The sequence below is a fragment of the Rattus rattus genome, chromosome 1, assembly GCF_011064425.1.
Source record: "Rattus rattus isolate New Zealand chromosome 1, Rrattus_CSIRO_v1, whole genome shotgun sequence".
NCBI lineage: Eukaryota > Metazoa > Chordata > Mammalia > Rodentia > Muridae > Rattus > Rattus rattus.
The window spans coordinates 154,966,791-154,993,593 of record NC_046154.1 but is presented as its reverse complement, the minus strand read 5'-3'; the positions used below and the strand labels follow the sequence as shown (position 1 = coordinate 154,993,593).

At 55.3% G+C, this 26,803-nt stretch overlaps 4 protein-coding genes across 10 annotated transcripts; 3 read left to right on the top strand and 1 right to left on the bottom strand.

The window, feature by feature from the left end:
- The first annotated feature begins 1,096 nt into the window (after positions 1-1,096).
- On the top strand, positions 1,097-4,685 carry LOC116905596 (myeloblastin). Its single transcript, XM_032908599.1, has 5 exons — positions 1,097-1,266; positions 1,928-2,093; positions 2,683-2,824; positions 3,564-3,794; positions 4,332-4,685. Exons 1-5 carry the CDS (start codon positions 1,200-1,202, stop codon positions 4,488-4,490), a joined length of 765 nt encoding a protein of 254 aa, XP_032764490.1. The 5' UTR covers positions 1,097-1,199; the 3' UTR covers positions 4,491-4,685.
- A 2,582-nt stretch (positions 4,686-7,267) lies between these two features.
- LOC116889866 (neutrophil elastase) lies at positions 7,268-9,097 on the top strand. The gene is made up of 5 exons (XM_032890691.1): positions 7,268-7,348; positions 7,644-7,800; positions 7,903-8,044; positions 8,464-8,697; positions 8,816-9,097. The coding sequence occupies exons 1-5, from the start codon at positions 7,285-7,287 to the stop codon at positions 9,020-9,022; spliced, it is 804 nt and encodes a 267-aa protein (XP_032746582.1). The 5' UTR covers positions 7,268-7,284; the 3' UTR covers positions 9,023-9,097.
- Positions 9,098-11,283: 2,186 nt separating this feature from the next.
- Cfd (complement factor D) lies at positions 11,284-13,176 on the top strand. The gene is made up of 5 exons (XM_032890690.1): positions 11,284-11,357; positions 11,844-12,000; positions 12,091-12,238; positions 12,540-12,797; positions 12,959-13,176. The coding sequence occupies exons 1-5, from the start codon at positions 11,303-11,305 to the stop codon at positions 13,130-13,132; spliced, it is 792 nt and encodes a 263-aa protein (XP_032746581.1). The 5' UTR covers positions 11,284-11,302; the 3' UTR covers positions 13,133-13,176.
- A 1,878-nt stretch (positions 13,177-15,054) lies between these two features.
- Positions 15,055-26,768, bottom strand: Med16 (mediator complex subunit 16). Of its 7 annotated transcripts, none has more exons than XM_032908546.1 (16): positions 26,668-26,767; positions 25,649-25,814; positions 25,182-25,289; positions 24,827-24,996; positions 22,957-23,388; positions 22,438-22,543; positions 20,227-20,382; positions 19,259-19,467; positions 18,911-19,117; positions 18,257-18,467; positions 17,666-17,799; positions 17,170-17,253; positions 16,893-17,085; positions 16,497-16,713; positions 15,679-15,762; positions 15,055-15,488 (listed from the first exon to the last, which is right to left on the bottom strand). In XM_032908546.1, the coding sequence occupies exons 1-16, from the start codon at positions 26,743-26,745 to the stop codon at positions 15,362-15,364; spliced, it is 2,682 nt and encodes an 893-aa protein (XP_032764437.1). In that variant the 5' UTR covers positions 26,746-26,767; the 3' UTR covers positions 15,055-15,361. The 7 variants fall into 7 exon arrangements, with proteins under 7 accessions (XP_032764437.1, XP_032764446.1, XP_032764456.1 ...); XM_032908555.1 differs by having other exon boundaries at positions 25,649-25,811; XM_032908565.1 differs by lacking the exon at positions 17,170-17,253 and having other exon boundaries at positions 26,668-26,768.
- Between the last annotated feature and the right edge of the window lie 35 nt (positions 26,769-26,803).

Here is a 26,803-nt window from a genome sequence, read left to right as displayed (position 1 = left end):
GAATTGAACTCAGGACCTCTGGAAGAGCAGTCGGTGCTCTTAACCACTGAGCCATCTCTCCAGCCCCTACTGTTTTTATAATAAATGAATATATTCGCTCTATGATCCCAGTGCTTGGGAAGTGGAGGCAGGAGAATTGAGGTTAGTTCTGGGGTAGTTTGGAATTTAATACACGGGAGTGGATGGGGAGGAAGGGGGCCGGGAGACAGCTCAGTGGGTAAAGTGCGGAGGCAGAAGGAAGAGCTGGAGCTCTAGTCCCCAGAACCAGGTACACACCCCAGCGGAGGCAGCCTGCCTGTATTCCCAAGCATTTGAGTAAGGAGGCCCGGGCAAAGACAGGGACACCTCTCCCCCAACAAACTAGTTGACTGGAACCTTAGAGAGAGCCCCTGACTCAATACAAGGTGGACAGTCACCTGTGCCAACCTCAGACCTCTCTATGCCTGTGCAAAAATAAATGCACAAATAAATAAAGATAAAAATGTTAAATATATAAAGTAAAAAGAAACACATACACACATACACACACACACACAGAAAAAAAAAAAAAACAGTAAAGAGAAGAGAATAGGAGACTATCCCAGTATAGAAGTGCATACTTATCATCTGATCGTGCAGGAGGCTGAGGCAGAAGGAACAAGAGTTCAAGGTCACCCTTGGAAACATTGTGAGTTCAAGGCTAACCAGGGCTACATACACGTAACACTTTTTAAAATGAGCAAACACGGGGTTGGGGATTTAGCTCAGTGGTAGAGCGCTTGCCTAGCAAACGCAAGGCCCTGGGTTCAGTCCCCAGCTCCGACAAAAAGAAAAAAAAAATGAGCAAACACATACACGCACTGCACGCACGCACGCACACGCACGCACCCATGCACTACAATATTAGAGGAGAAATAATGAACTCCCAATGTAAAACCCAGGCGGGAAGTCAGCGATGGAGATCACAGCGCACTGTGGATCATAGCAGAGTGGGTGTTAAAGCGACTTGTCCCAAGACCGTCAGCATGTGCTGGGTGGCAGCGGGCTTCCTGTGACTCCAGAGAGACCGCTACATCCTGCCCCACTGCAAACATTCCTGGGCCTCCAAGCTGGAAGGAGGAAGTGGGACCCACAGCCCAGCCTTCAGCCACCGTTCAACGGCTCCCCACAGAGCTGGGTTATAAGAGGGGCCCAGCAAGCAGGAGGTCAGGAGCGTGGCCATGGCTGGAATCCGCCCATCCCCCAAAGGGATGCATCCCTTCCTGCTGCTTGCCCTGGTCTTTGGTGGTGAGTGGGGGGCCTGTCTGTCGACCAGCACCCTTCCAGAATAACTGGGAAAGTCAGGGCATCCTCTGGCTAAATGCTTGGGAGGGAAAGAGTGAGGAAGGGGAACCCTGGCATTGACTGGTTTCCTCTTTAAGGGGTCTTTTTCAGACGAACTCATGTAGCCCAGGCTGGCCTTAGCTCACTTTATAGCCAATCAGCTTCGAACTCCTCCCCATGCCTCAGCTCCCCAGTGGCAAGCTCCTACCACGATGCTGTGTTTCTGTGGTACGGGAGGCGGGACCGAGGACTCTGTGCCTGCTAAGCCAGGGCTCTGCGCACTGAAGTGCAGCACCAGCTCCAGCGCTTGCTGGGTTTTTACTCTATGTGTGTCACCCACAGACTCTCACTGCAGGGAGGAATTCCAGGGAACCAAGAACTACCAGACAGGCTTAATGGTGCACATCTTTAATCCCAGCACTTGGGAGGCAGAGGCACGCAGATCGCTGAGTTCAAGGCCAGCCTGGACTACAGTGTGAAACACTATCTCAAAACAAAATAATAAGCATAGATCCAAGCCAGCCCCCAACTCCTCGCCCAGCACAGGTCTCTAAAGCCATAGAACAGACCGTGACTCTCATGGCCGGAACCTTCCGGCTGCGTTCCTGACATCTCCCTCCCCCAGGTGCAGTCCAGGCCTCCAAGATTGTGGGTGGGCACGAGGCTCGGCCCCATTCTCGGCCTTATGTGGCATCCCTGCAGCTGAGCAGGTCCCCTGGGAGCCACTTCTGTGGTGGCACGCTGATTCACCCGAGATTCGTGCTGACAGCTGCCCACTGCCTGCAGGACATGTGAGTGCAGGGGACAGCGAGGGCATGGCAGGTCTGAAGTGACAGCACAGCCCTGGCAGGATGCCTCATAGTCTCTTCCTTTTCCAACATCTCCCTCTGTACCTGCCTCAGCTCCTCCAGATGACCTCAACAGAGCCTTTCTCTCACATAGAATCCACAGTGCCCCCACCCGCACTGAGGGAGCTAGCGGCATGGTTAGGGGTAAAGACACCCCATAGACTCCCCCAGTGAGGGGCTGAGGACATGGTCAGGGTGGAGCCCCTGCCTAGACTCCCCTAGTGAGGGACTGGGAGGTGGTCAGGGTGGAACCCGGCCTAGAATCCCTGAGTGAGGGGCTGGGGCGTGGTCGGGGTGAAGCCCCGCCTAGAATCCCCCCAGGGAGGAGTTGGGGGTGTGATCAGGGTGGATCCCTGCCTAGAATCCCCCAGTGAGGGGCTGGGGCGTGGTCGGGGTGAAGCCCCGCCTAGAATCCCCCCCCCAGGAAGGAGTTGGAGGCGTGGTCAGGGGGTAGAGTCTTGGTAACATGTTGGAGGATCAGGGTTCCATCCCTTTCCCTGCAACAAACAAAATCCCACAACTGTAACCGCAGCTCCTGGCAGCTTGTGACAGTGGTGCTGGGTGCCCACGACCTGCTGAGCTCGGAGCCTGAGCAGCAGAAGTTCACTATCACTCAGGTCTTCGAGAACAATTACAACCCCGAGGAGACCCTCAATGATGTGCTTCTCCTTCAGGTAGGTCGGGTTCCCATTCCTGCAGGAGACACTTAGAGAGCAACTACGGCGCTCCATGCTAGGACCACGGAGCCGTCATAGTGTGGGACCAGGGTCTGTCTCTCAGCTTCTGACCTTGCTGTGTTTCTTGGTTAATGGTCGTGTTAGACCTGGGCCTGGGGTTAGGCCTGCGGCTAGCTTGAGGTTTGGGGCTAAGGTTACTAGAGCCAAGATCAGATACAAGATAAGGATAGGATAAGGGTAGAATTAGGATTCGCTCTAAGTCCTGGTGTAGCATAGGTGTGTGGCCTATGGTCTACATGATGCTAACCTTAGGGTTGCTGCTTGGACTCGGCCTAGGCCGAGGGCAAAGAGTAAGGTTAAGTTTTGGTTACTGTTAGGGCTAATGGCTAGGCCATAGGTAGAACTCAGTCAGGCTTAGGTTATGTCAGTGTTTTAGTTAATGGGGAAACTGAACCTAAGTTAGGGTCTGGGTCAGAATTAAAGGTAAGGCACTGAACTGAGTTTGGACACTGCACAGCATTCAATGTTACCTCTTGCTACCTTCACTCCGCACCATGCTGCACAAATCAACAGCTGTCTACAGAGTAGGGAGCTCTGTTCACCAAAGACGTTTTGAAACTGCATAGAGCAGGGTATGCAGCTGTTGCTCTCTAAGTGCTTGGGAGCTGGGGTTTCTAGAAGGGCCAAAAGGGTGGCGGGTGGAGGAGCCGTCCTCACATCCTTTTTTCCCCCACAGCTAAACCGGCCAGCCTCCCTGGGCAAGCAGGTGGCGGTGGCCTCTCTGCCCCAGCAGGACCAGTCTCTCTCCCAGGGCACCCAATGCCTGGCTATGGGCTGGGGCCGCCTGGGCACCCGAGCGCCCACGCCCCGTGTGCTGCATGAACTGAACGTCACGGTGGTTACCTTCCTGTGCCGAGAACACAACGTGTGCACGCTGGTGCCACGGAGGGCAGCAGGCATTTGCTTCGTGAGTACTCAGCTTGCTTGCAGGAGGCATGACCTGTGATGGATCCCATGAGGGGCGGGCCCTCCGGTGGGGCGTTTTCGGTTGGGATGGTGGCCTGTTGGGGAAGGCGGGCCTTCGGAAAGGTGGGGGACAACGGAGGGGCAGATCCCAGGGGACTGTGGATCCCTAGGAATCTGGATGTCTGGGTTGGGGAGATGGGGATGCCTGGGCTAGTGGGAGGGTTTGCGCCCAGGTGGGTGACCTGGAGTGCGGGCTTCATGAGTTGGGAGGCGGGGCTCTTGGAGGGCAGGGTTGTGTCTCTACCCAACTCCAAGCACCAATTGTGAGGAGGATCAGCCTCGGTGGACCGTCCTGGGCCCCTGCAGCTCTACAGGCGCTCTTTTGTACTTGGCACCTTTGTGTGCCTCCCTTTTGGATCTACTCAGATTGTATCCAACGGGAAGCTAATGAACGCCTCCTGGTCATCCCGTGGGACTCATATACCCTCATCCTGGCTGGCTTTTGTCGGCTTGGGTACCGATCCCTCTTCTACCTCAGGGAGACTCGGGCGGCCCCTTGATCTGCAACGGCATTCTTCATGGAGTGGACTCCTTCGTGATTCGCGAATGCGCCTCCCTCCAGTTTCCCGACTTCTTCGCCCGGGTGTCCATGTATGTGAACTGGATTCACAGTGTGCTGCGGAGCGCAGAGCCCTGAGGTGCCCCTCTGTGCTCCGGGCAGCCTGAAACTGGGGCGACCACTAGCAGACTCCAGTGGGGAAAACGTGGAGTGAAGTAGACTGGTCCTTTCTAGGCTTTTCCGCCATCCACCCACCCACGGACCCGCTGGAATGGAGTCCGTTCTGTTCTCCAATTCCACGCGACCTCAATAAAAACTGAGATATATTTAAAAGCTGTCTCCTTGTCTGTCTTACCCCCGCATAGACCTGGGGTGTGGCCAGAACCTCAGTGCCAGAGGCCCTAGATCCACTATGTAGGAAAGAAAAGGATGGAGAAGAACCCACGCTCACACCTTAACCACAGATAATGGAACCACAGGGGATTGCGTTCACTCCCCCTTGAGCTTCTCACCTCTGTGCCTCAGTTTTCTCAAACAGAACCCGGACACATCCCAGAACTGGATGAGGAACTGGGGCTGGTGGGGTGTGGGAAAGTGTTCCCCCAGCTCCAGGCTTCCTTAAGGGTCCGGCTCTTTCCATGTTGTTGGGGGGCACTGGCCACCTCCCGGCCTGAACGTTGTAATCTAGTTAAAGGAGATAGGAGGACTTCCTGGTGGGGGAGGCAGAGTGGACGGCAGTGGGAAAGCCAGGAGCTGGGTGTAGGGACACAGGGCGGCGGGTGTGTGGTGTGTGTGTGTGTGTGTGTGTGTGTGTGTGTGTGTGTGTGTGTGTGTGTGTGTGCGCGCGCGCGCGCGCAGTGAGACCAGAAGAACGAGAAGCTCCGCTCCTGGAAAGGTACGGAAACTTCTCACTTTCCCCAGAGGCAGGGAAACGAGCTGGAACTATCCAGGGAGAAGGGAAGGAGTTCACAAGCCAGCCCTGGAGGAGAGAGAGAGGGGTGGACTTCAGGCAGGACCTTAAGAAGTGGGAGGCACTTGCTCGCTGGCTTCTTTTGGTGTAGTCACCAGGTGGCGCTGTGTTCATTCCAACAGTCTCCAGAGTCCGCAGGCATAATCCTTCTCTAACCCTTCAGTTTTGGAAGAGAGTCTCCTGTAGCCCAGGCTACCCTCTAACTCCCTGTGTAGCAGCTAAAGTAGACCTTGAACTCCAGACCCTCCTGTCTCCACTTCCCAAGTGCTGGGATGACATGCGTGTCACCACCTGGTTTATGTGGTGCAGAGACTTGAGCCCAAGGTTTGGTGCACCCATGACAAGCACACTGCCACTGAACCCCAGCCCCAGCGTCTTCTCAGTCCTCCCAACACCCATGAGGGATTCCCAAGTCTCACCACTGTGTCAGGACTGGTTTTTTGTAGAGGATCTGAGGATACTAAACAGAGGTCAAGGAAAAACCTCAACTACAGAGGGATTCATTCAGGGCCTGAAGTTCCCCCAGCGGGGAACTGGACATATAAACCTAAAGGCAAAGTAAGCCTACACAGACAGGGTGGGTGAGCACAGTACACAGGCCGTGCTCAGTGAGCGCAGCTGTGGTCTAATCTGACAGGCAGCTTTCTTTGCCCTGTGGCTCCGTCCATGTGACATGGGTGGTGTATACAGTAGGTGCTCACTGTGTGGGAGGAAGGGAAACCAGTTAGTCTGAGTGAGCCGGGGAGAGCGGGAGACACGGAGCACCGGTTTGTCTGGGGTCCCAGGGAAAGAGAAGTCCAGCATGGCGGGCATGGGCCCTGGCATCCTGCCCACCTGCCCAAGTCCGTTGGATTCCACCCCACCCGGTGCCCTGTCCTGGAGATGGAACGTTGGTTTTGCAACAGCCTGGAAAGACAGGAGGGGAGTTCGCCACAGAGTGGGGGCTGGGTCCCAAGTCCTGTCTCTATTATGGGAGAAGAGTGCACCCCCTGTGTGGTTCCAGATGGGGACCTACACTCTGGCAACTGCCGAGGACAGGACTTCCTTCTCACGGGTGCCCGGGCTTGGACAGGGTCAGGCAGGATAGAGTGTCGTGAGGAGCAACCAACAAATTAGGGACTGAGCTGGCTGCAATGTGCTGTCTAGCCCTGAACCCCAAGTTAAAATGACCTGTTGTGCGAGTGAATGCACACACACACACACACAGACAGAGCAACTCTCTCATATGTATGTGTTGGTTGTTGTTACTGTGCTGTGAGGCAGAGGGATTGGCTGTCAGATATAAGTTGTAGCCACAGGACACCACATGGCCATGGAGGTACACCCCTGTCACCTTAGCACTCATGAGGTTGAAGCAGTTGAAGCAGAATGAGGCTAGCCTGGGATACCTGAGATTTTACTTATTTATTTTCTTGAAGATTTATTTATTTATCATTTATAAGTACACTGTCGCTGTCTTCAGACACACCAGAAGAGGGCATCGGATCCCATTACAGATGGTTGTGAGCCACCATGTGGTTGCTGGGATTTGAACTCAGGACCTCTGGAAGAACAGTCAGTGCTCTCAACCACTGAGCCGTCTCTTCAGCCCACTTATTTATTTTTGAGACAGGGTATCTCTGTGTAGGCCTGGTTATCCTGGAACTAGCTCTGTAGACCAAGCTGGCCTCCAAATCACAGAGCTCCATTTGCCTCTGTTTCACTGGTGCTGAGATTAAAGATTAAAGAAAAAAGAAAAAGAAAAGACCAAAGTCTTGCTGAGTGACATTGACATTCAACAGCATGTATAAAGCTGAAGTGGGGACCGTGAGGGGTACATACCTCTCCATGACACCCCCACTGTCTTGTCTCAGGGAGGAAGTGGGGCTGTGGCCTGCATGGGGCAATACAACGGCCTCTGCCTCCAGCTATAAGTATGGCTGTTGGGTGGGGGTGTGGAGAGCCACGAGAATACAGCCCACCATGGCTCTCCACCGACCATCCAACCAGACTCTGGCTTCCATGCTGCTGGCCTTGCTCCTGGTCTGTGAGTACAGATGGACGCACGCCCGCCCTCCTGACCTCTCCTCTATCTCCATTGTCTATCCACACACCCGCCAGGACCCCAGGAAAAGACATGAAGGTTTATAGTGGCAAGGCCACTACCAGGAAACTGGGGTTCTAAGGCTGGGGCAGTCAATGGGAAGGCACTGGGTCTCAAGTCGAGTGACACCTGGTCTAGGTCCCTTGTCCTTTCTGTTCCTCAGTTTTCCTAGCCAATTTTGTGAGTTCTCATTGAGGGTCTAAGCAGCTTGGGGCTCACTCCTCTTTGTGTGTCCCAGGTCCAGCACTGGCCTCAGAGATTGTTGGTGGCCGGCCAGCCCGGCCCCATGCTTGGCCCTTCATGGTGTCCCTGCAGCGGCGTGGAGGTCACTTCTGTGGTGCCACACTCATTGCCAGGAACTTCGTCATGTCAGCAGCCCACTGTGTGAATGGCCGGTGAGTTTCCTCCCTTCCCCTCTCAGCCCTTGGTATCCATGTGGGTCAGACCGGGGTCAAGAGGTCAGGTGGGCATTCTCCTCCCCTCTCCTCTGTCCATAGAAATTTCCAGTCAGTGCAAGTAGTGCTGGGAGCCCATGACCTGCGGCGACGGGAGCCCACTCGACAAATCTTCTCTGTGCAGCGCATCTTTGAGAACGGCTTTGACCCGTCACGTCTCCTGAATGACATTGTGATTATCCAGGTGGGCCTCCAGTCTGGGAACCTGAGCCTCATGCAAATGTCCTGAGGCTCAGCTTGGGAAACTGCAGAACGGGCTGGGGGACAGGTGCACACTGGAGCGACTGCAGGCATCACCCTCTGAGCCACTTCCAGCTCAGCACAGTAGAGAAGAACCATCCCGTGGGCTGGATGTTGAAGGCTTAAATGAGATAATATATGGAAAGCTCTGAGCAGTATTCAATCAACAAACTGTTATTTGTGTCTTTCCATACACTGACCCTGCAGCTTGAGGAACTCTGAGGAAATATTCACTTCTTCCTCTAGTTCCTAAATTTTTCCATCACTTGATGGTCAGGTGGGGAGGATTCTTATCAAGTGTGCCCTGTGTGTAACCTCTTGGTGTTCTATGTCTTCCCCCTCCCCCTCTGTTCCCCACTGTAGCTCAATGGCTCAGCTACCATTAACGCCAATGTGCAGGTGGCCGAGCTGCCTGCCCAGGGCCAGGGCGTGGGTAACAGAACTCCGTGTCTGGCCATGGGCTGGGGCAGGTTGGGCACAAACAGACCGTTGCCCAGTGTGCTCCAAGAGCTCAATGTGACAGTGGTGACTAACCTGTGCCGCCGACGTGTGAATGTATGCACTCTGGTGCCACGCCGGCAGGCAGGCATCTGCTTTGTAAGTACCCTTTGCAGCAGCAGGGAGAGTGGTTGGACCCCAGGGAGGACTTCCCAGTGTTGGAGCATGGGTAGGGGAGTGACTAGGGGTCCAGCCTCTGACATTGATGCCTCCACAGGGGGACTCTGGTGGACCCTTGGTCTGTAACAACCTTGTCCAAGGCATTGACTCCTTCATCCGAGGAGGCTGTGGATCTGGATTCTACCCAGATGCCTTCGCCCCTGTGGCTGAGTTTGCAGACTGGATCAATTCCATTATCCGCAGCCATGATGACCGGCCCCTTACCGATCCCAAAGACCGAGAGAGAGAGGGCAGGACCAACTAAGGCCTGTCCCCCCTCCCCCACCATAGACCTCAGGCACCCTCTCCATTTTATCACAATAAAAGCAACCTTTGTTTTGTACACTGAGTCTGATGTCTGCTGCCTTAGAACACAGCCACTGCCTCACATAAGGTTCACCTCCTGGAGACACTGCAGCCAAACTGGGGCCAAAAACCTGACAGGAGTCATGTTCCCCCACTTTGTATAAAAGGATGTCAGTCAGACAGGCCCTCTCTGCTCCCTAAATCCCACATTCAGCTAGCTCTCAGCTTTCAGGAGGTTGAGGCAGGAGGATTCCCAAGAGTTTAAGACAGCCTGGCCTACAGAATAAGAAAAAAATAGAGGGGTAGAGAGATGGCTTAGCAGTAGGAGTGTCTGGTGCTCTTGTAGGGGACCTGTTTTCCCATATGGTGGCTCACTACTGCCTACAGGGCCAGTTACAGGGCACTGGATGCCCTCCTCTGGACAATGTAGGTACCAGCCATACACACATATACTTCATACACATAATTAAGAAAAATAAAGGGGGTTGGGAATTTAGCTCAGTGGTAGAGCGCTTGCCTAGCAAGCGCAAGGCCCTGGGTTCGATCCCCAGCTCTGGAAAAAAAAAAGAAAAAGAAAAAAAAAAAAAGAAAAAGAAAATAAAATAATAAATAATCTAGGACTGGTGAAGTGGCTTACTGGGTGAACGTGCTTGCCATGAAACTGAAGGAGAAAATGGACTTCAGCAAGATCTCTGCACACCTTTCCACACAGTACATAAATAAAGTATACTGATAAATAAGATAAATAATAAAACTAGCCAAGCAGTAGTGGTACAAACCTTTAACCCCAGCATTTGGTAGACAGGGGCAGATGGATCTCTAAGTTCGAGGCCAGCTTGATCTATAGAATGAGTTCTAGGACAGCCAGGGCTACACAGAGAAATCCTGTCTCCAAACAAACATCATGGATGATGATGATGATGATGATGATGATGATGGTGGTGGTGGTGGTGGTGGTGGTGGTGGTAGTAATGGTGGTGGTGGTGGTGGTGATGGTGATGGTGGTGGTGGCATTATTCACTTTCCTGTGAGATTGGAGTGGTAGACACCAAAGTTCTGTTCCAGGTGCTCCCTAGATGATCTCTTTTACCTGCCCTACCCTCATCCCTGCACCCTCTCCCACTTCTCTCAGGGCAAGTTCCAAGTCTGTGGAAGTTCGGAGTTGGAGTTGTTTACTAAAGTGTCCCGTGCTGCATGACCCTGGGTGGTTGCCAAATTTTGTTACAATTTCTTAGGTTCCTGTTTTCACAATCTGATTCTGCCCCAAAGGGCTTCCGATTCTGTTTGAGTCAACAGCCATGGTTTTCCTGGAACTCACTATGTAACCCAGGCTGTCCTCCAACTCACAGAGATTCTTCTGCATCCACCTCCTGAGTGCTGGGGTTGAAAGTGTGTGCCACCTAGGTGGCCTCTGATTTTAATGAGAGTCCTGGGGCTCAAGGTGTCCTGTGGGCAACACATCTACAACATCATGTCACCTCTAAAGAGAGAACTTACTCCTCTGACAGGGAGTGGCTGAGCTGAACCCCCAAGCTCCCACCCTCCTTGCTCCAATCTCTTCCCTCTGGAAGCCACTCTAAGGATTAGCTTTTGTGAGGAGTTTGTGGCCTAGGATCAGCCAATCAAGACTGGTTAGCATGAGGATCTGATTTTATAGTCAGGGTCCCCATAACAACCGAGGAGAGCCTGGTGAGGATAGATACTGAGCCTGGATCAAGCCAAACCTGAAGGCAGAATTCACAGGAAATGAAACCTTATGGTGACATGCTGCTTGCTGAGGTGTGAGACCCCACAGCCACAAGAATGAGGACAAAGGACTCAACTGCTCTTCCCCCACTGGCAAGCAAACTTCTCTCCAAGTTGAAGAAGGAAGGGGCAGGGGGGAGTGTTGAAGGAGGAAGGGGGGGAATGGAGGGTGTTACCAGCTGGCCTCCTGTAGCCCCAGTTGCTTCAGACACCATGCTGGAAGGATACTTTCTGGGCCAGGACAATAGGTGGTTCAGCCTCTGCTCTCTACCTATCTTCGGGGTGGGCACAGGTTGGGGTCCTGTGCAGGAGGGATTGCCTCCCCCCCTCCCCACCCCGCACTGGGCAGGCTCACATAATCCAGAAGGGCTGACGCATGGAAAACTGAGATTCCCCTTCCCTAGTTGGGTCCCTGCCCACAAGGCAGGGGGCAGGAGGCAGGCGCCTGCCTATAAAACAGCCCTGAGAGCCTGCCTGGGTCAGTGGTGTCAAAATGCACAGCTCGGTGTACCTCGTGGCTCTGGTGGTCCTGGAGGCGGCTGTATGTGGTGAGTGGAGCAGGGAGGAACAGCAGCTGGACATACAGACAGCAGCCTGTGGGCGGGGTGCACCAGGGGTCCCCTGCAGTGAAACACACCCCTCCCCCCTCCAGATTGTGAATCTGTAATCTGAGCCTTCTGGTTTCAGAGGCCCAACAGCAAGAATCTGGATTTGAAATCTGTAGACTTTCGAGAATTAAAGAACTAGAATTCGCCTTAGGGCCAGTGAGAAGAGTCAGTGGGTTAAAGGGCCTGATCACCCATTTGGTGAAGGAAAGTGACCCCTGCAAATTTGTCTTCAGCCTGCTGCAGGCTCACTGTGGTCTTGAGGGGGCGTGAGCCACCCAACAGGCTGCTGAATTTGCAGCCCCTCAGAAATACACTTTACTGAGATGGCTTTTGGATCTGGGGCAACCCGCAGTTGGAGGTGTCTGTGGTCAGAACTCTCTTTAGGTGCAGCCCGCCCTAATTCTCACACCCCCTCCCGCATCTCAGTTGCGCAGCCCCGAGGTCGGATTCTGGGTGGCCAGGAGGCCATGGCCCATGCTCGGCCCTACATGGCTTCAGTGCAAGTGAATGGCACGCATGTGTGCGGTGGCACCCTGGTGGATGAGCAGTGGGTGCTGAGCGCCGCGCACTGCATGGATGGAGTGTGAGTGGCAGGGGTGGGGTGGGGGTGGGGCGAGTAGGGTCTCGGGAGGCTGGGACGTGGATCTGAGATGGGCCTTCGTCCTGTCCCCAGGACCAAGGATGAGGTTGTGCAGGTGCTCCTGGGTGCCCACTCCCTGTCCAGCCCTGAACCCTACAAGCATCTGTATGATGTGCAAAGTGTAGTGCTTCACCCGGGCAGCCGGCCTGACAGCGTTGAGGACGACCTCATGCTCTTTAAGGTGAGGAAGCTGGGTCCTTCCTACTCAAGAGTCTAGCCTCGAACAGTCTTGCTGCACCGGAATCCCTGTCCACCACGCCAGTCCAGCTTAGATCCCATTTCTTTTTTCCGGAGCTGGGGACCGAACCCAGGGCCTTGCGCTTCCTAGGCAAGCGCTCTACCACTGAGCTAAATCCCCAACCCTCGCAAGGCCCTGGGTTCGGTCCCCAGCTCCGAAAAAAAAAAAAAAAAAAAAATCCAACCCTAGATCCCATTTCTTGATCTCATCTCCTACTCTGACATTCTGTTCCTCCCACTCTTAGCTGTCCCACAATGCCTCACTGGGTCCCCATGTGAGACCCCTGCCCTTGCAACGCGAGGACCGAGAGGTGAAACCCGGCACGCTCTGCGATGTGGCCGGTTGGGGCGTGGTCACTCATGCGGGACGCAGGCCCGATGTCCTGCAGCAACTGACAGTGTCAATCATGGACCGGAACACCTGCAATCTGCGCACGTACCATGATGGGGCAATCACCAAGAACATGATGTGTGCAGAGAGCAACCGCAGGGACACTTGCAGGGTGAGGGGCACAGCCTGGGTCACGTGGTGTGGGTGGGTGGAGTTGAGGGACTGTGGAGGCTACTGAGGGGCGTGGGTTGCGGGAAGGGCGGAGTTCAGGAATCTCAGGAACTTTTTTGCTGGCTATTGGGTGGGCATGTCACTTGTGGCCCCGCCCCACAGGGCGACTCGGGCGGTCCTCTGGTGTGCGGGGATGCGGTCGAAGCTGTGGTTACGTGGGGATCTCGAGTCTGTGGCAACCGGAGAAAGCCAGGTGTCTTTACCCGCGTGGCAACCTACGTGCCGTGGATTGAAAATGTTCTGAGTGGTAACGTGAGTGTTAACGTGACGGCCTGAGGGGACACCGGAGACCGTGACTCACAATAAATGCATGCATCTAAGCCGTGTGCATCTTTATTGAGTGCCTACTGCATACACACCCAGGGGGCTGAAGGCGGGTGGTTCCACGCTCGGCCACACGGGGGCGCGCGTCCTCCTTTTAAAACCGTGAGGCGGGGCTCACTCCTACCCAACTGAGGTTCTGTTACACCCCGGACTGTTGTCTTGGCTCAGACAGGTCTTGAACTTGGCTAAGACCCTTTTTTTTTTTTTTTTTTTTTTTTTTTTTGGGGACCGAACCAGGGCCTTGCGCTTCCTAGGCAAGCGCCTACCACTGAGCTAAATCCCCAACCCCTGGCTAAGACCCTCTTAAGTTGAATCCTACCACATAAAAGGGGAAACCGAGGCACAGAGCAAAGACTGGATTCCAAACCAGAGCCTATACTGGTTCACTGAAGAGGGGGTTCACACAGGCTGGACTCTGTGGGCAACAATGGGCAGGACCCAAACCCTGTGCCTTTCTACGAGAACAGGACACTGAGGCAAAGGGAGTCTTCCAGCTTCTTGTAGGTATTGGAGACTGAGGACCTGAGAAGTGAAGCCACTTGTGAGACCCTGCTGCGAAAGATGTTAGAATCCTGTGTCTGGATTTTGTTTCTGCTAGGCAGGTTCGGCTGGGAATCCTCTTTATGAACAAGCACTTACTGAGCACTAACGGTGTGCTGCCACCAGGCTGGGGAGAGAAACAGCCACACACATGGCAGGCCCCAGCTATGCTCTCTCGGGAAGTTAGTATTTTAATACCACGTGTCCCACAGTCCTCTAAACAAAGGAGCCTGTGCCACTACTCATGCTCACATCCATGCATGGTCAGCACCGAGGGGACAGACGGGCAGCCTTACAGGACTGGTGAGGAGGAAAGGAGCCTATGCAGGGGGTGGCCCCCCACGCCTGCCACTACAGTGGCCATGTTTCCAGCTACAGGTCAGGAGGTCAGGCTTGTGCACGGCCAGGATGCTGCAACACCAGGCTGCTTGCTGGCTCTGTTGGCAGAGGCAGTGCTCTAGGGGCAGCAGTGGGCAGGGTGAAGGGAAGTCACAAAACCCTCGAGGGGTACACCAGTCTCCCAGGGGTTCACCAGTCTCCCAGGCACCCGCCTGCCTATTCCAGCACTGGGTAGACAGGACAGTCTGGTGTTCAAGGTCGTCCTTGGTGGCATAATAAAATGTTGGGGAAAAGGTGGTTCTAAGTTGGGGTACCCAACCTGGCCCTGTTGCCTTGTCTGGCTGTGGCTCACTCACAGTGAGGTGGGGTACAGTGAGCCTTCTGGGTTGTGGTTTCTTTAGAAAAACACAAATAATGTTTTAGTCTCAGATGTGGGGCTGCTTTGGCCCGTCCATAGCAGCTGACTGGTTTGCCTCCTGCTTTAGCAGAGGCCTGGTCTTGCCAGCTGCGGACATTTGTGTGATTGTGTGACATCTGGATTCTGGGGACTTTTCAGAGGGCACGTAAATGCTAGGTGGCGGGTGGCTGGTGGCTGGTGGTGAGTGGGTTGCTGGCTGTTGAGTAGTCCTGTGCAAAGAAGTTAAGACATCACGATGGCAAAGGTCAAACTCGCCCAAGGGACTCACTCAACGCTCTTCCGCAGGAAGTAGTGTAACAACAACGTTACCCCTTATCCCTATTAGTGGTAGGAGTTGAAAGGGTGGAAGAAAGCAGCAGCCACAAACAGCAGCGCCCCCGTGGAGGAGGCCACTGCCCTGCCCTGGCCTGGCCTCCCGCAGCTGCAGGGACATGCCTGAAGGCAGGACCTCTCCTCTGGGGACCAACAGCAAAGGCCACAGACACCAGGAGATGGAGGCCAGCAGTCACTCGGCTTCCCTATGTGTGGGCACCTCAGCAAGAGGTGGCAGTGATGGGGACCATGGTGACAGCATAAGCCTGGGGTACAAGAGAACTTTATTGGGCTAGTCTTCCCCTCCCATAGGTCCCAAAGGGAAACTGAGGCAGACACCCCAACCAGGACAGGGGCATATGGGCTGTGGTGTTTTAAAGGATGAACACAGAGCGGCCCAGCTCCTTCAAGCTGGGCTGGATAAAACCATGGGACTGGAGACGCACACGCCCCGAGAAGGGGCAGACCCAGGCTGCTGCCGGTGCCAGTGCCCCAGTGGGGATGTCAATGTTTCATCACAGACAGTCCCCTGCATCTGTTCAGAGAGTGGCTGTACATACGCAGACTGTGGCTCAGGAACAGCTGAGAGGCACTCTCCGCCACAGCCCACCACACAGGCAATTCTTGATCCACCGCTGTTCCCACTGTTTCACAGCAGTTGTCTTGTTGGGTGACTTCAGCATGGTGACACAGCCACACCTGGGGAACCAGGGACTGTTGCCTGTACTGTGGGGGAGACGGTATGCCCCCAGACCTTAGCCTGCCCAAGCCAGGTAGGACACAAGGCCACAACCAAGGCCCTCCCCAAGCCCCTACCCCACAGGTCGCAGGCTGTCTTGTGTGCCCAGGAGGGAAGCGGAGGCCCCTGGCCCTGGCTGGCAGCCCTCACCTGGTGCAGGCTTTGCACTCTTCCGTGGGGTAGGCACCCAGGTGTAGCCTCCGAAGGTGGTCGATCTTGGGCTGCCCAGGGGCCCTGGGGATGAGAGGGGAGGGAGGGGCGTGGGACCCGGGTCAGCCAGGCAGCCGAGGGTGGCTTCTGGTGTGTGACCCTTGGGGCTCAACCATAAGAAACAGCTGATGGCTTTTTCCTGGTGAGATAGGGCCTGTGCTTCCAGAACCTTCCAAATGTGGCTGATGGGACAGTGGACACACAGGACGGGTTAATGGCTTTGCTGTGGGAGGGGCGTGGCAGTCCTTTATCTGTAAATGCTGGCCTGGAAGAGTGAGGGCTCCATTACAGCTTTGGCACATCAGTGGGTGGGAAGAAAATGGATTCTACACGCAGAGGTGTGAGTCAGAGGTGGAGGCTGGTGGGTCAGATTCCTCCCACACAGCAGGTATGAGGCCAGCCTGGGCTACAGGGCGAGTTCCAGGCTGCCAGGGCTACCCTCTGTCAAAAACTAACAAAAACCATCTCTACGCAGAGCGAAGCTAGAGTACAAAGACCCGATGAAGCAGAAGGTGGTCAGGGGAGACACCAGGCCCTAGAAGGTGCGGGAGTCTCTGTAGGAGAGAGCCTCAAGGGAAGCTGTGGTGTGGAGACCTTCCGGGGGGGGGGCGGGGGCGGGGCGGCACGTGGGGGGGGGGCAGGGGATGAGGGAGGTGGGGCGGTATGTGCGGCGGGGGGGGGGGGAGGGGCGGGGCGGCACGTGCGGGGCCGGGGCGGCACGTGCGGGGGATGAGGGAGGATGGGTGGGCAGTGCATACCTGGTGAGGCCGTCCAGCTGCAGGGTGGAGGTGCTGCTGGGCAGGGTGGGTGCCCTGCCGAAGCGCAGGCGCAAGGGCTGTTTGGGCTGCAGGCGACTGACCAGGCCGTCACTGGCAGGAAGCCAGTCCAGGCTGGGGACCAGCAGCTGGCTGGGCAGCAGGCAGCATTCGTCCACCAAGCCCTCATCGGGCTCACTGGCTGGGCCCTCGTCACGGCCTGTGGGGAGGGTCAGGCTCACTACACTGATATGACCGAGTGGTACCCACTACAGCATCCCTGGGACTCTGCCCTCAGACGTCCTAACTGAATGAGGGGTGTGCACCCTAGGATCAAGGGCTTAAATTCTGGAGGTAGGCTGAGGGAAGATGCTAGCAGGGGACACTGTGACGCCTTACAGCAAATCCACAGCTTGGTGAGCAGCCGGAAGAGCAGGGACATGCTGTCCTGGGTGTCTGAGGTGGCTGTATAGACGGGCAGGCAACTGGGCTTCAGTAGGCCCCATATTCGGATGACAACCATCAATTCCCGCAGCATACCCAGTGAGGCACCATCCCGGAGGAAGCTGTGGCCCGGCCTCAGTGCGGAGCCCTGTAGGTGGGGACACTGGGAGTGAGGGCAGGATGTGAGCAGCCCCCAACTATGGTATGGGCCAGTCACAGCTAGCCCTCGAACCTTGGTGAAGTCAGGGGACACATGTGACCTCAGCACAGGGCCATGGCTGGCAGAGTCGGGGAGGCCAGAACTGTGCTCAGCACCCTATAGACCGAGACACAGAAAAAGGCCAGTCCAGCGTCTGCGCTGCTCCCAGCCTGACCCTGGCTGACCTCCTACAGAACCAAAGAAACCAGGGGCTGGACTTACGACCCTGCAGCCTGAGGCTTTTGAAGCTTAGAAGCCTCAAATGACCCGGGGACAGACAGGAAGATGGAGTCACTTTTTGACAGCCCCCATAGACAGACAGGAGCTGTGGGTATAGCTAGTGCTACCTCAGTGAGAAACAAAGACAGCAGCTCACTGACATATAGGCTAGGACTGGGAGACTGAAGAGGAAACTCCGGGGGCGGGGCTGAGCTCCATCTGGGCAAGCTGCCCAGTGGGCAGGGCCGAGGCTCCACCTGGTTGGGCAGGCTGCCCAGTGGGCGGGGCCGAGACAGGGGCGGGGCTCCACCTGGTTGGGCAGGCTGACCAGGAGGTAGAGCACGAAGTCTCCCACCCATTGTAGCAACTGCTGCAGCGCCTGCAAAGTGTTCATGTCTAGGACAAACTCTTCTGTCTTCAGGTTGATCATGACTTTGTCGATGTCTGTGGGGACAGTGAAAGGTGCTAAGGGAACACAGGGGAAACCTTGGCTCTAAAACCCCCACGGGTCCCCGGGGGTGGTTCCTGCCCATGCTGGACAAAAGATAGTGGGCCTCAACCACCTGCGTTCAGGACAGCCCGAAGTCACCACTACAGCTCTACAAGGACTATCACTCACCTGCGAAAAGGCAAGTGCTATACCACAAGCTAACCCTAGGTCACTCAGAAAAACACTATTTTTTTTTTTGGAGGCAGGACCTCGTGTACCCGAGGCTGGCCGCTAACTTGTAGACTTGGAAACCTTTGTTTATGCCAGACAGGTGCTCTACCACCAGGCCACACCTCAGACCCCAGGCTGGGTCGGAGCTGGGTGCCTCTCCAGGACCCACCTGGGGCTGCTTCTGGATTAAATGGTGACTATGACCCTTGCCTTCTACATTCGGGAAGGCTGCACACCCACCAACATCAGTGATCTTGGCACAGATCTCGGCCAGGCGGTCTCCAGGGCTCTTGTCAGGGGTGTTGAGGAAGTGTGGGCGCAGCAGCGACTTGAGAGTGGATGTGATAGCCATGAGGAACAGCTTGGTGTGGTAGTCACACACACGAGCCACGGTGCAGGGTGACAGCTTGCACAGCGAGGCCTTCATGGCCAAGATCCGGGTGGAGAGGACCTTGGGAGGGGGTGGCACAGCAGTGACTGGAAGGTCTGGCCAGTTAGGGGCTCTCGCACCCAGGTCCCGGGAGCAAGGGATTATGGGAAAGGGCCACTTGGCTGGGACCCTCCCCAGGTGGGCCACCTCTGGCTCCCCTCTTTGTGATTCAGTGGATACAAGTCCAAGTCCCCAGGAGGGTGACAGTGACCAGTTATGAGTCCCCCACATGCTGTGATGTGCTCTCCACTCTTGGGGAACAGTCCTGACTGACCCCAAATCATGATCCTCCTGCCCCAGCCTCTGGCTGCAGGCTCCACAAGCCTAGTACCCCTCCACTGCCCCACTCACTCTGAGGTCAGCAATAGGACAGGCAGCACCTACAACCCCACAGAAAGAAGGGGCAGGTCACTCTGGGGATGGTTCAAATAGAAGCCGAGATGGCTCACACATGACCTGCCCACCTGTTGTAGGGCAGGCTTCTGGCGTGTGTACTCCTCGTGCAGCCGCTCCACCAGGCTCTGCACCATGCCTGGCTGCACGTGGAGCAGGATGTCCCACCAGTCGTAGCCGGTCACCATGCAGTACTCCAGCAGGAACAGCAGGTGCTGCAGGGCTAGCTTGGGCTCCAGCGCGTGGCCCAGGGACGGAGAGATGCGCAGCATGCTGAGCTGGGGGAGGCTATGCATAAGGGATACACCGCCCACCCACACCTCCCCTTCGCCAGCTGCCCTCCCACTCCCTTCCTTTCCCCTCCCCTCCCCTCCCCATCCCAATCACCCCTCCCTGACCCTCCCCATCAGCAAACTCACCTTCCCGTGGTTATCGATGCCCACCAGGGCCAGCGAAGTCCAGGACAGCTGCATGGCCTTGAAGTGTACGGCGGGGCCTGTGGTGCGTGGGCGCTTCAGGGCAGGCTCATCCAGAGAGCGTGGGGCCGAGCTGTAGAATACAGCCATGGTCTGAAGGGATAGCCGATGCACCATGTGCACGCTGCCGTCCTGGAAGGCCAGCGCCAAGCCTGGGGGTAAGGGTGTGCAGTCAGGGTCTCCCTTGGTGACCTAAAAACCAGAGAGCCCCAGGCTCCCTCCCAGAATATTCCTCAGGCTTGGCCACCCCGACCCCCACCTTTAATGCATTCTCCCTGTCATACAGGAGAGAGCCAGGAAAACAAGAACCTAGGCACACAGAAGCAACCCCACCTCATAGCTGAGCAGCTGGCTGGAGAAGGCACCTGACTGACTTACAAGCAGGGTCTTGAGGGATCTGAACCCAGGACCATATATAATATAGTTAATATAGTATAATATACCTTAGTGATTATCTGTCTCAGCAACAGGATTTCAGTGTTCCTGTCTCTGATAATTAGCTGTAGCTCTTTACATATTAAGGAACGTGGTTTTCTATTAATTGGCTAAAGCTGTGTACATCTTAAGGAATATAACTTGTTAATCAGCTACAACGCTACATAATAGGGAATGCAGATTTTTTTTTTTCTTTTTTTTGGAGCTGGGGACCGAACCCAGGGCCTTGCGCTTGCTAGGCAAGTGCTCTACCGCTGAGCTAAATCCCCAACCCCGGGAATGCAGATTTTTATTAACTGGCCACAGCTCTTTATATATTGAGGAGCACAGCTATTTGGCAACTTTCTGGACCCTTATCACACTTAACACAACATGAGACAAGGAACCCTTAACACTCAGAATCCACCCCACCCCACCCCCACCCCTGACACACACAGGTCTAGGTGCTGTGCCCACTGCTCCTGGGTCTAACATACCAAGGCCTGGATAGAACTGGGTGTCACTGGCCACCTTGAGGTCAGTGTTGGTGAGTGAGATGGGCAGTTTCGGCAGTGCCACAGCTGATACACGGTCCAGGTCGTTGGTGGCTGACAGGATCCGCCACTTGAGGATCATGGGCTGTTTGTCACCAACTGAACAGTTGGGGACAGGAAAAGGAGGGGTGTGGGAGGGTGTAACAGAAAGGTGAGCTCTACCTCAGGGAAGCAGGGCCTCCCGTCCTAATTCAGGAAGAGGACTCTGGGCAGCAAGCACTTCTCCCTTAGCCAGTAGGACCCAGTCCTGGCGTTTCTCTTTCCTATTTGAAACAGGATCTCAGAGGCCTGCTGGCTCTCTATGTAGCCCAGGCTAGCCTTAAACCTTCCTGCCCAGCCTGCATGAGGAGGTGGGTTATCTATTCAGTCCCCATCTTTGAAACTGGTCCTGACCCCACAGGGAGCCCCAGCAAGTAAAACCCTTAAGGGGAAACTGAGGCTAGAGTGTTTAGAGCAGTCAGGCCTTCCTTGCACGGAGGCTGCTCTCTCACAAGGGACACAGAAAGCAGTGGGTGAGAGGTGCACTCCTGTCATGCCAGCTTACCAGAGGCAGAGGCAGGAGGATGGCTCAGAGTTGATGTCAGAGAGGGTGGGCTAGAGTTCAAGACTTTTTTCAAAACTCAAACGAATGAACAAACGAAGGGAACACAGAAGTCAGAGGCTAATGGCAGCCAGGCTGGTGCCCAGGGCATCTTAGCCACACCCCTGGCTTGACCACAACCAGCTTGTCACCATGGTCACACCTCAGCTTGGGTAGCCATGGCTGCCAAGCACCACCCGCTGGGCATCTGTGGGAGGCACAGGCGCGTGCATGCGTGTGCGTGCGTGCGTGTGTGTGTGTGTGTGTGTGTGTGTGTGTAGGGGTTGGTGTGGGGCTGCCCACTAGCGCCAGCGAGCCCAGATTGTCTGGTGACTCACAGCCATCTGCAGGAGACACAGCGGGGATGCTATTCACATTTAATTACTTGCTGGCCACAAAGGGCAGTTTACTGTAACTGCAGCACAGGCCTCTTGAGGCCATTTAGGTCCTCTAGCAATCTCCACAGCAACAGGGTCTGCACCCTCCCTCCAGCCTCACTTCTTTCTGTACTGTAGGGAAGGTCATGCAGGGCTGAGCCAGGGCACTGCGGGGCAGCCTCAGTAGCTATCCCCTGGACGGTCCCCATTTGTAAGCAAGTGCCCTGTGGAGTGCTGTCCTGCGTGGTCTTGGTAAAGATGCTCCACTCCACTCAACTCCAGCCTTCTCTCTGACCTGGATTTCTAGATGACTCCATGGCTTTCAAAGTAAAATGCCTCCCTTAGTTGTGGGTGCCCCTCCAAGGCTCAGCCCTTGGTTGCTGGCCCCCTACCCCAGGGCCTGTGCATAGGGCATTTCTTAGTGTGTGTGTGTGTGTGTATGTGTAGTGTGTGTGAGAGTGTGTGTGTGTAGTGTGTGTGTATGTGTATGTGTATGTGTGTGTTTGTGATCATTCCCAGGCTGTCCTCACCAGGGCTCTGGAGCCTTAGCTTCCTACTCTAGGCAAGAAGCCAACAGCCCCCGGGACTGTGGAAGGTAATTAACAGGCCACACCTTTAATACTAGGGCTCAGGAGGCAGAGGCATGTAGCCAGCCTTTGCTACTTTGTGGGTTCTTCTTTTTGCCACCCCCCACTCCCATTTCAGTCCTATCACTAGATAGGAGAGAAAGGAGAGAGGTGAGAGAGAAAGAGAGCCTTGAATCGAATTTCTTTCCTTTCTTGTTTCTTCTTTGAGCACAACTGCTAACAAACCACAACCAACCCCAGCTCTCAGAGCCCTGGCATGTATGCACCCTCTGAAAAGTTCCCAGAATTCCAAATGTCACCCAATCTTAGAAATTACCTGCAGCTAACAAAACCACGCCTCTGCTAGAGCACGAGGCAAGTCATAGTCAGCTGCTGCGGACATCTGAAGCAGCCCCACATCCCACGCCTGGGCTTACAATAAGATAACAGTTCCGTGTTTGTGTTTTTAAAGAATCCCAAATCCCAGACTTCTCATCGCAGAGGCAGGTGGAGTTCTGTGCATTCAAGGCCAGCCAGGGACACAGAATGAGACCCGGTCTGAACCCCAAAAGCCCAATAGCCATGAGTAAAGCCCTGAGCTTCCCTCAGGAGGGAACCCTGAACGACTCACCCACAGGCGAGATCTGCTGGAAGATGTTGTTCACAGGAAGGCCCTCTTTCCGAAGGGACCAGCACTCCACCAGGCTGCTGGTCTGGCTGGATGCACACAGGAGCACCTGAGGGTGGGGCTCGGTGAGGGGGTGTCTCCTGGAGCACCCACCTCCCGTGTATCCTCTGGTGATGGCTCCACACAGGACTGTCAGCACAAATGTGCCAGGGCTTTCAAGAGGTTTGCGGCTGTGCGATTTTACAAAGCCGGACGACCTTTTGACCAGTGGACAGGTCACAACAAGACATGTCCCCAGATAGGCCACCTTCTGTGGTAGCTGGAACTTAGGAAAGGGGATTTACCTGCATCCTCCAAACCTGGTTTCACCATGGAAGGTGAGGCAGGAGGGCGAGAGGTGGGGAGAATGGGAGACGTGCCAGGTCTAAGACAGAGGAAGGCACCCCCAGCCAAGGGACGCTGACGATTCTGACCCCACGACAGGACATGGCTGGCTGAGCTGGAGACGACACCACAGCTCACCTGCTCAGACATGTCTCTCGCCAGGAACTTGAGGTGTGTGATGGCAGGGAACCGGTCCTTGCGGTTGGGGTCGGTGGTGCAGCGCATAAACAGCGAGGGCAGGATCTCCGTGTCGATGCGGCACTTCTCGCTCACCACGCTCACGCACACCTTGTAGAACTTCACGGGCGATGCACTGCTGCCGTCCGCAGCGGCCACAACGATGTTCCCACCGCCTGTGAAGGCGATGTCGGCCAGTGCCACTCGGCCACGCAGCCGGCACAGGCTCTCCGTGGACGTCAGCACCTGCCCGCTGGGCTTCAGGAGGGACACAGTGACCAGGCCGCTGACTGTCACCGCAATCCAACCCTCCATCGGCTTGCCACCAAACAGCGTGAGAGACGGGGAGAATTTCACCCGGGAGAACTTTTCTCCGAAGCTGGAGGCACCAGACTGTGAGAAGGGGAAATAGGAGGAAGGGCTTGCTCAGCTTCTTGGGGGCTGCCTTCTGTGACCAACCCCCAAAGAGCAACAATGTAGCAAGAGCACTGCATGAATGGGGGGGCACCCTGACCTCAGTCTCCTCTTCTATAGTATGCGAGCATTAGCGTTTTTTCTCAGGGGACTATAAGAGTACTTTAAGTTTCTCTGTAGTGACCTCACAGCCTTTGTCTCTGCAGCAGAGGCAGTAAGATGGCTATGGCACTGACTGTGGTGCAGGGGGCAGTGTGTATTTTCTGTGGAGTGTTGCCTCAGTGCCAGCTACTCCTCTTTACAGTCTCTATTTCCAAATTGATGTAATTTACATACAAAACATACCTTGTTTGTTTGAGACAGTGTACATAGCCCAGGCTAGACTCAAAGTTATCGTCTTGCCTCAGCCTTCCAAATTCTGGGATGACAGGCATGCACTATCACTATCATAACCGCTCAATAAAACTTTTTTTTTTTTTTTTTTGGTTCTTTTTTTTTTTTTTGAGCTGGGGATCGAACCCAGGGCCTTGCGCTTCCTAGGCAAGCGCCTACCACTGAGCTAAATCCCCCAACCCCTCAATAAAACTTTTTTGTTACTGTTTTCTCTGTGTAGCCCTTGCTGTCCTAGAACTTGCTCTGTAGACTGGGCTGGTCTCAAACTCAGAGATCCACTTGCTCTGCCTCCTGGGTAGAGTACTGGGGTGGGTCACCACTGCCCAGCTAATACAATTCTCACATTAATTTTTTAAAGATTTATAGCTGGGTGGTGGTGGCACACACCTTTAATCCTAGCACTCAAGAGGTAGAGGCAGGCAGATCTCTGAGTTTGAATGCAGCTGTCTACAGAGCAAGTTCTAGGACAGCCTGGGCTACACTGAGAAACCCTGTCTTAAAAACCAGAATAACGACAGCAAAAGATGAGTTGCATTTACCCTGGGTTGAGGTGTCTGTGGGTGTCAGAGAAAGATGTATGGTCCTCAAGTGGGAACTTCTAGTTCTTTGGAAAGTTAGTTATGGCAAATGACGTTTGGATGGAGCAAACAGGAGAGAGGATGTCTTGCTAAAGCAGACACGGGAGAAAGGATGATTTGCTATAGCCAACATGGTAAAGAACCCAGTACTCAGGCTGCCACTTCCCCTCCCTTACTAAGGGAAAAGTCCAACTCTGTCCCTGCTCCTAAGTGGCTGAACTCCAGAATATAGACGGACAGGAGGATCCTGGGGTCTGAGGATGTTTGTAAGACAGCACTGCAGACACAGACATCTGTTAAACAGACTCCCTGTCCAGGGGCCATAGCTGAAAGGGAGGCTCAGGGTCAGAGGCGCTCAGGGACAGCAGTAACCCACAGGTATCACAGTACATGCCAGCCCCTGGTTCCGTTCCATGTATCCCTTGGTCCCCCAGTGGTACACTCACCTTCTCTACGTGCAGTGCCAGTTTCACCCCGTTATGCAGCCAGGACAGAGCCACGATGGGGTCCCCTTCCACCTGGCTGCCCACGGAGCTCTCCCAGCTGTTGGCCAGGTGGTCAGCCATGCTCCAACATTTGATCTGCCCGTCAGCATCGGCAGACAGGAGCCGGGACCCTGTGATGAAAGAGCTGTGTCAGGAGCCCTTCTGATGGGCAGGTAAACTGCTCGGTGCCCCCTCCCCACTCTGGACTCCCAGTGGGCGGTGGCTGTCCCCAGGCTCAAGACTTAGGACTGATGACTGAGGAAGGTGGCATATGCTGTCCTGGGCTCTGGATTGAGAGCAAACCTCATGGCCTCACCTGACTGGTCCCATTCCAGGCAGGTGATGGCCTCACTGTGGCCAGAGCTGACAGAGTGCACTTCCCAGGGATGTTCTGTGTCAAGGATATGAATCATGTGTGTGAGGTCTGCAGGAAAGAGAACACTGAGGTCAGTGTGGTCCATAGTGCCCATGATTCCCACCCCCATTGCCCCTCTCCTATAACATCCCTCCCCCATGCTGCTAATCCCTACACAGGGTATCCAGTGCAGCCAGTGTCTCTCCAGAGGCACTAACACTAGATTTGGAGGCTGGTGACCAAAGTGTGGATGTCTCTTCTCCCACCTTGCTTTCCCAGGCCTCTCTAAACCCTGTAGCTGGCAATGGAGAGCCTGGCTCTGCCACCGTGAACCTACCAAATCGGGACCCCTTGTATGAGGAAATCACGACCCACCCACTTGGTCTCGATCTCCAGGTCCCAGCCAGGGAAGCAGAACTAGCACTTACCCTGGTCATCATTGCGTAGGTCTGTGGTGAAGGCAATGAGGTTCCTGCAGGACCAGGCGCAGGCCAGGGGCAGCGACGGGCAGTACGTGCTCTTGGCCCACTTCTCCCATTCGCACACATAGGCTAGGTCCATCATGCCCACCGCACCCAGCACGGTCCCTGGCTCCTGGGGAGAAGGGAGGCATGCTCTATAGCAGCTCCCGGCTAAAGTGGGTCTAGAATGTTCTCCAGCTCGAGCCCTGCTAGAAATTCCATGATGCCCCACCTGAGGTCACCCCTCTCTAGGCCACCTATCACCCACCCAGATCGCTGTGAGCTCAGCCTACAAGTGCTAAGCACCCTCCACACACACAACCAGGCCCACTCCTACCACTTCAGTCTGGGCCTCAGTCTACACTCCAGTTCAGTCCCCAAGCCTTACCCGGAATCTAGTAGCTCAGGCCGCGTCCCAGCCCATTAGTCCCATTCGCAATAAGTTAACATCCAAGGCCCAACCGAGGCTTAACACACGTGCTTCACCGCGTCCCGCCCAAGCTCGTTAAGCTCCACCCACACTATCTAATCACACTAGGCTCTGCTTCCAAACAAAACTACTAACTTTATTCATCCCCCGCTTCTTCTCAGTTTGTGACTATCAGGTCACCAACCCCTCTGCATCAGTCTCAGATCTTCAGTCCCTAACCCCGACCCACCTTAGGCTCCGCTCCCTAGCCCACCGCCTTCTCTATCAGACTTATTTCTTCAGGCTCCGCCCCTTCGCTCAACTTCGGAACCTCAGGCCACGCCCCTCCCAGGGAGTCTCAGCCCCTCGGACCACGCCCCCTCCCCAGCCTAGTTGCCTCAGGCTTCACCTTAAGCGGGGAACCTAATCACATCTCCCCCTCACCGGCCTCTACCCAGCAAGCTTTGTTCCCAGGCCCGCCCTCTGACCCCGCAGGCCCCGCCCCTCGGCCTTCCGCTCGCGGGCCAAGCCAGAAACGCACCAGCCAGGAGTCCCGTACCCCGCACCCCGCACTGACCTGTCCGCCCCGGGCGCCCAGCCGACCGGGCGGCCGCGGTCCACACTCGCCCCAACGCCCGGGATCCGGCGCCGCCATTTCTCGGCCCGCGCCGGCCCCCTCGAACAGACTTCTGGGAACCGGACTACGCCCCTGC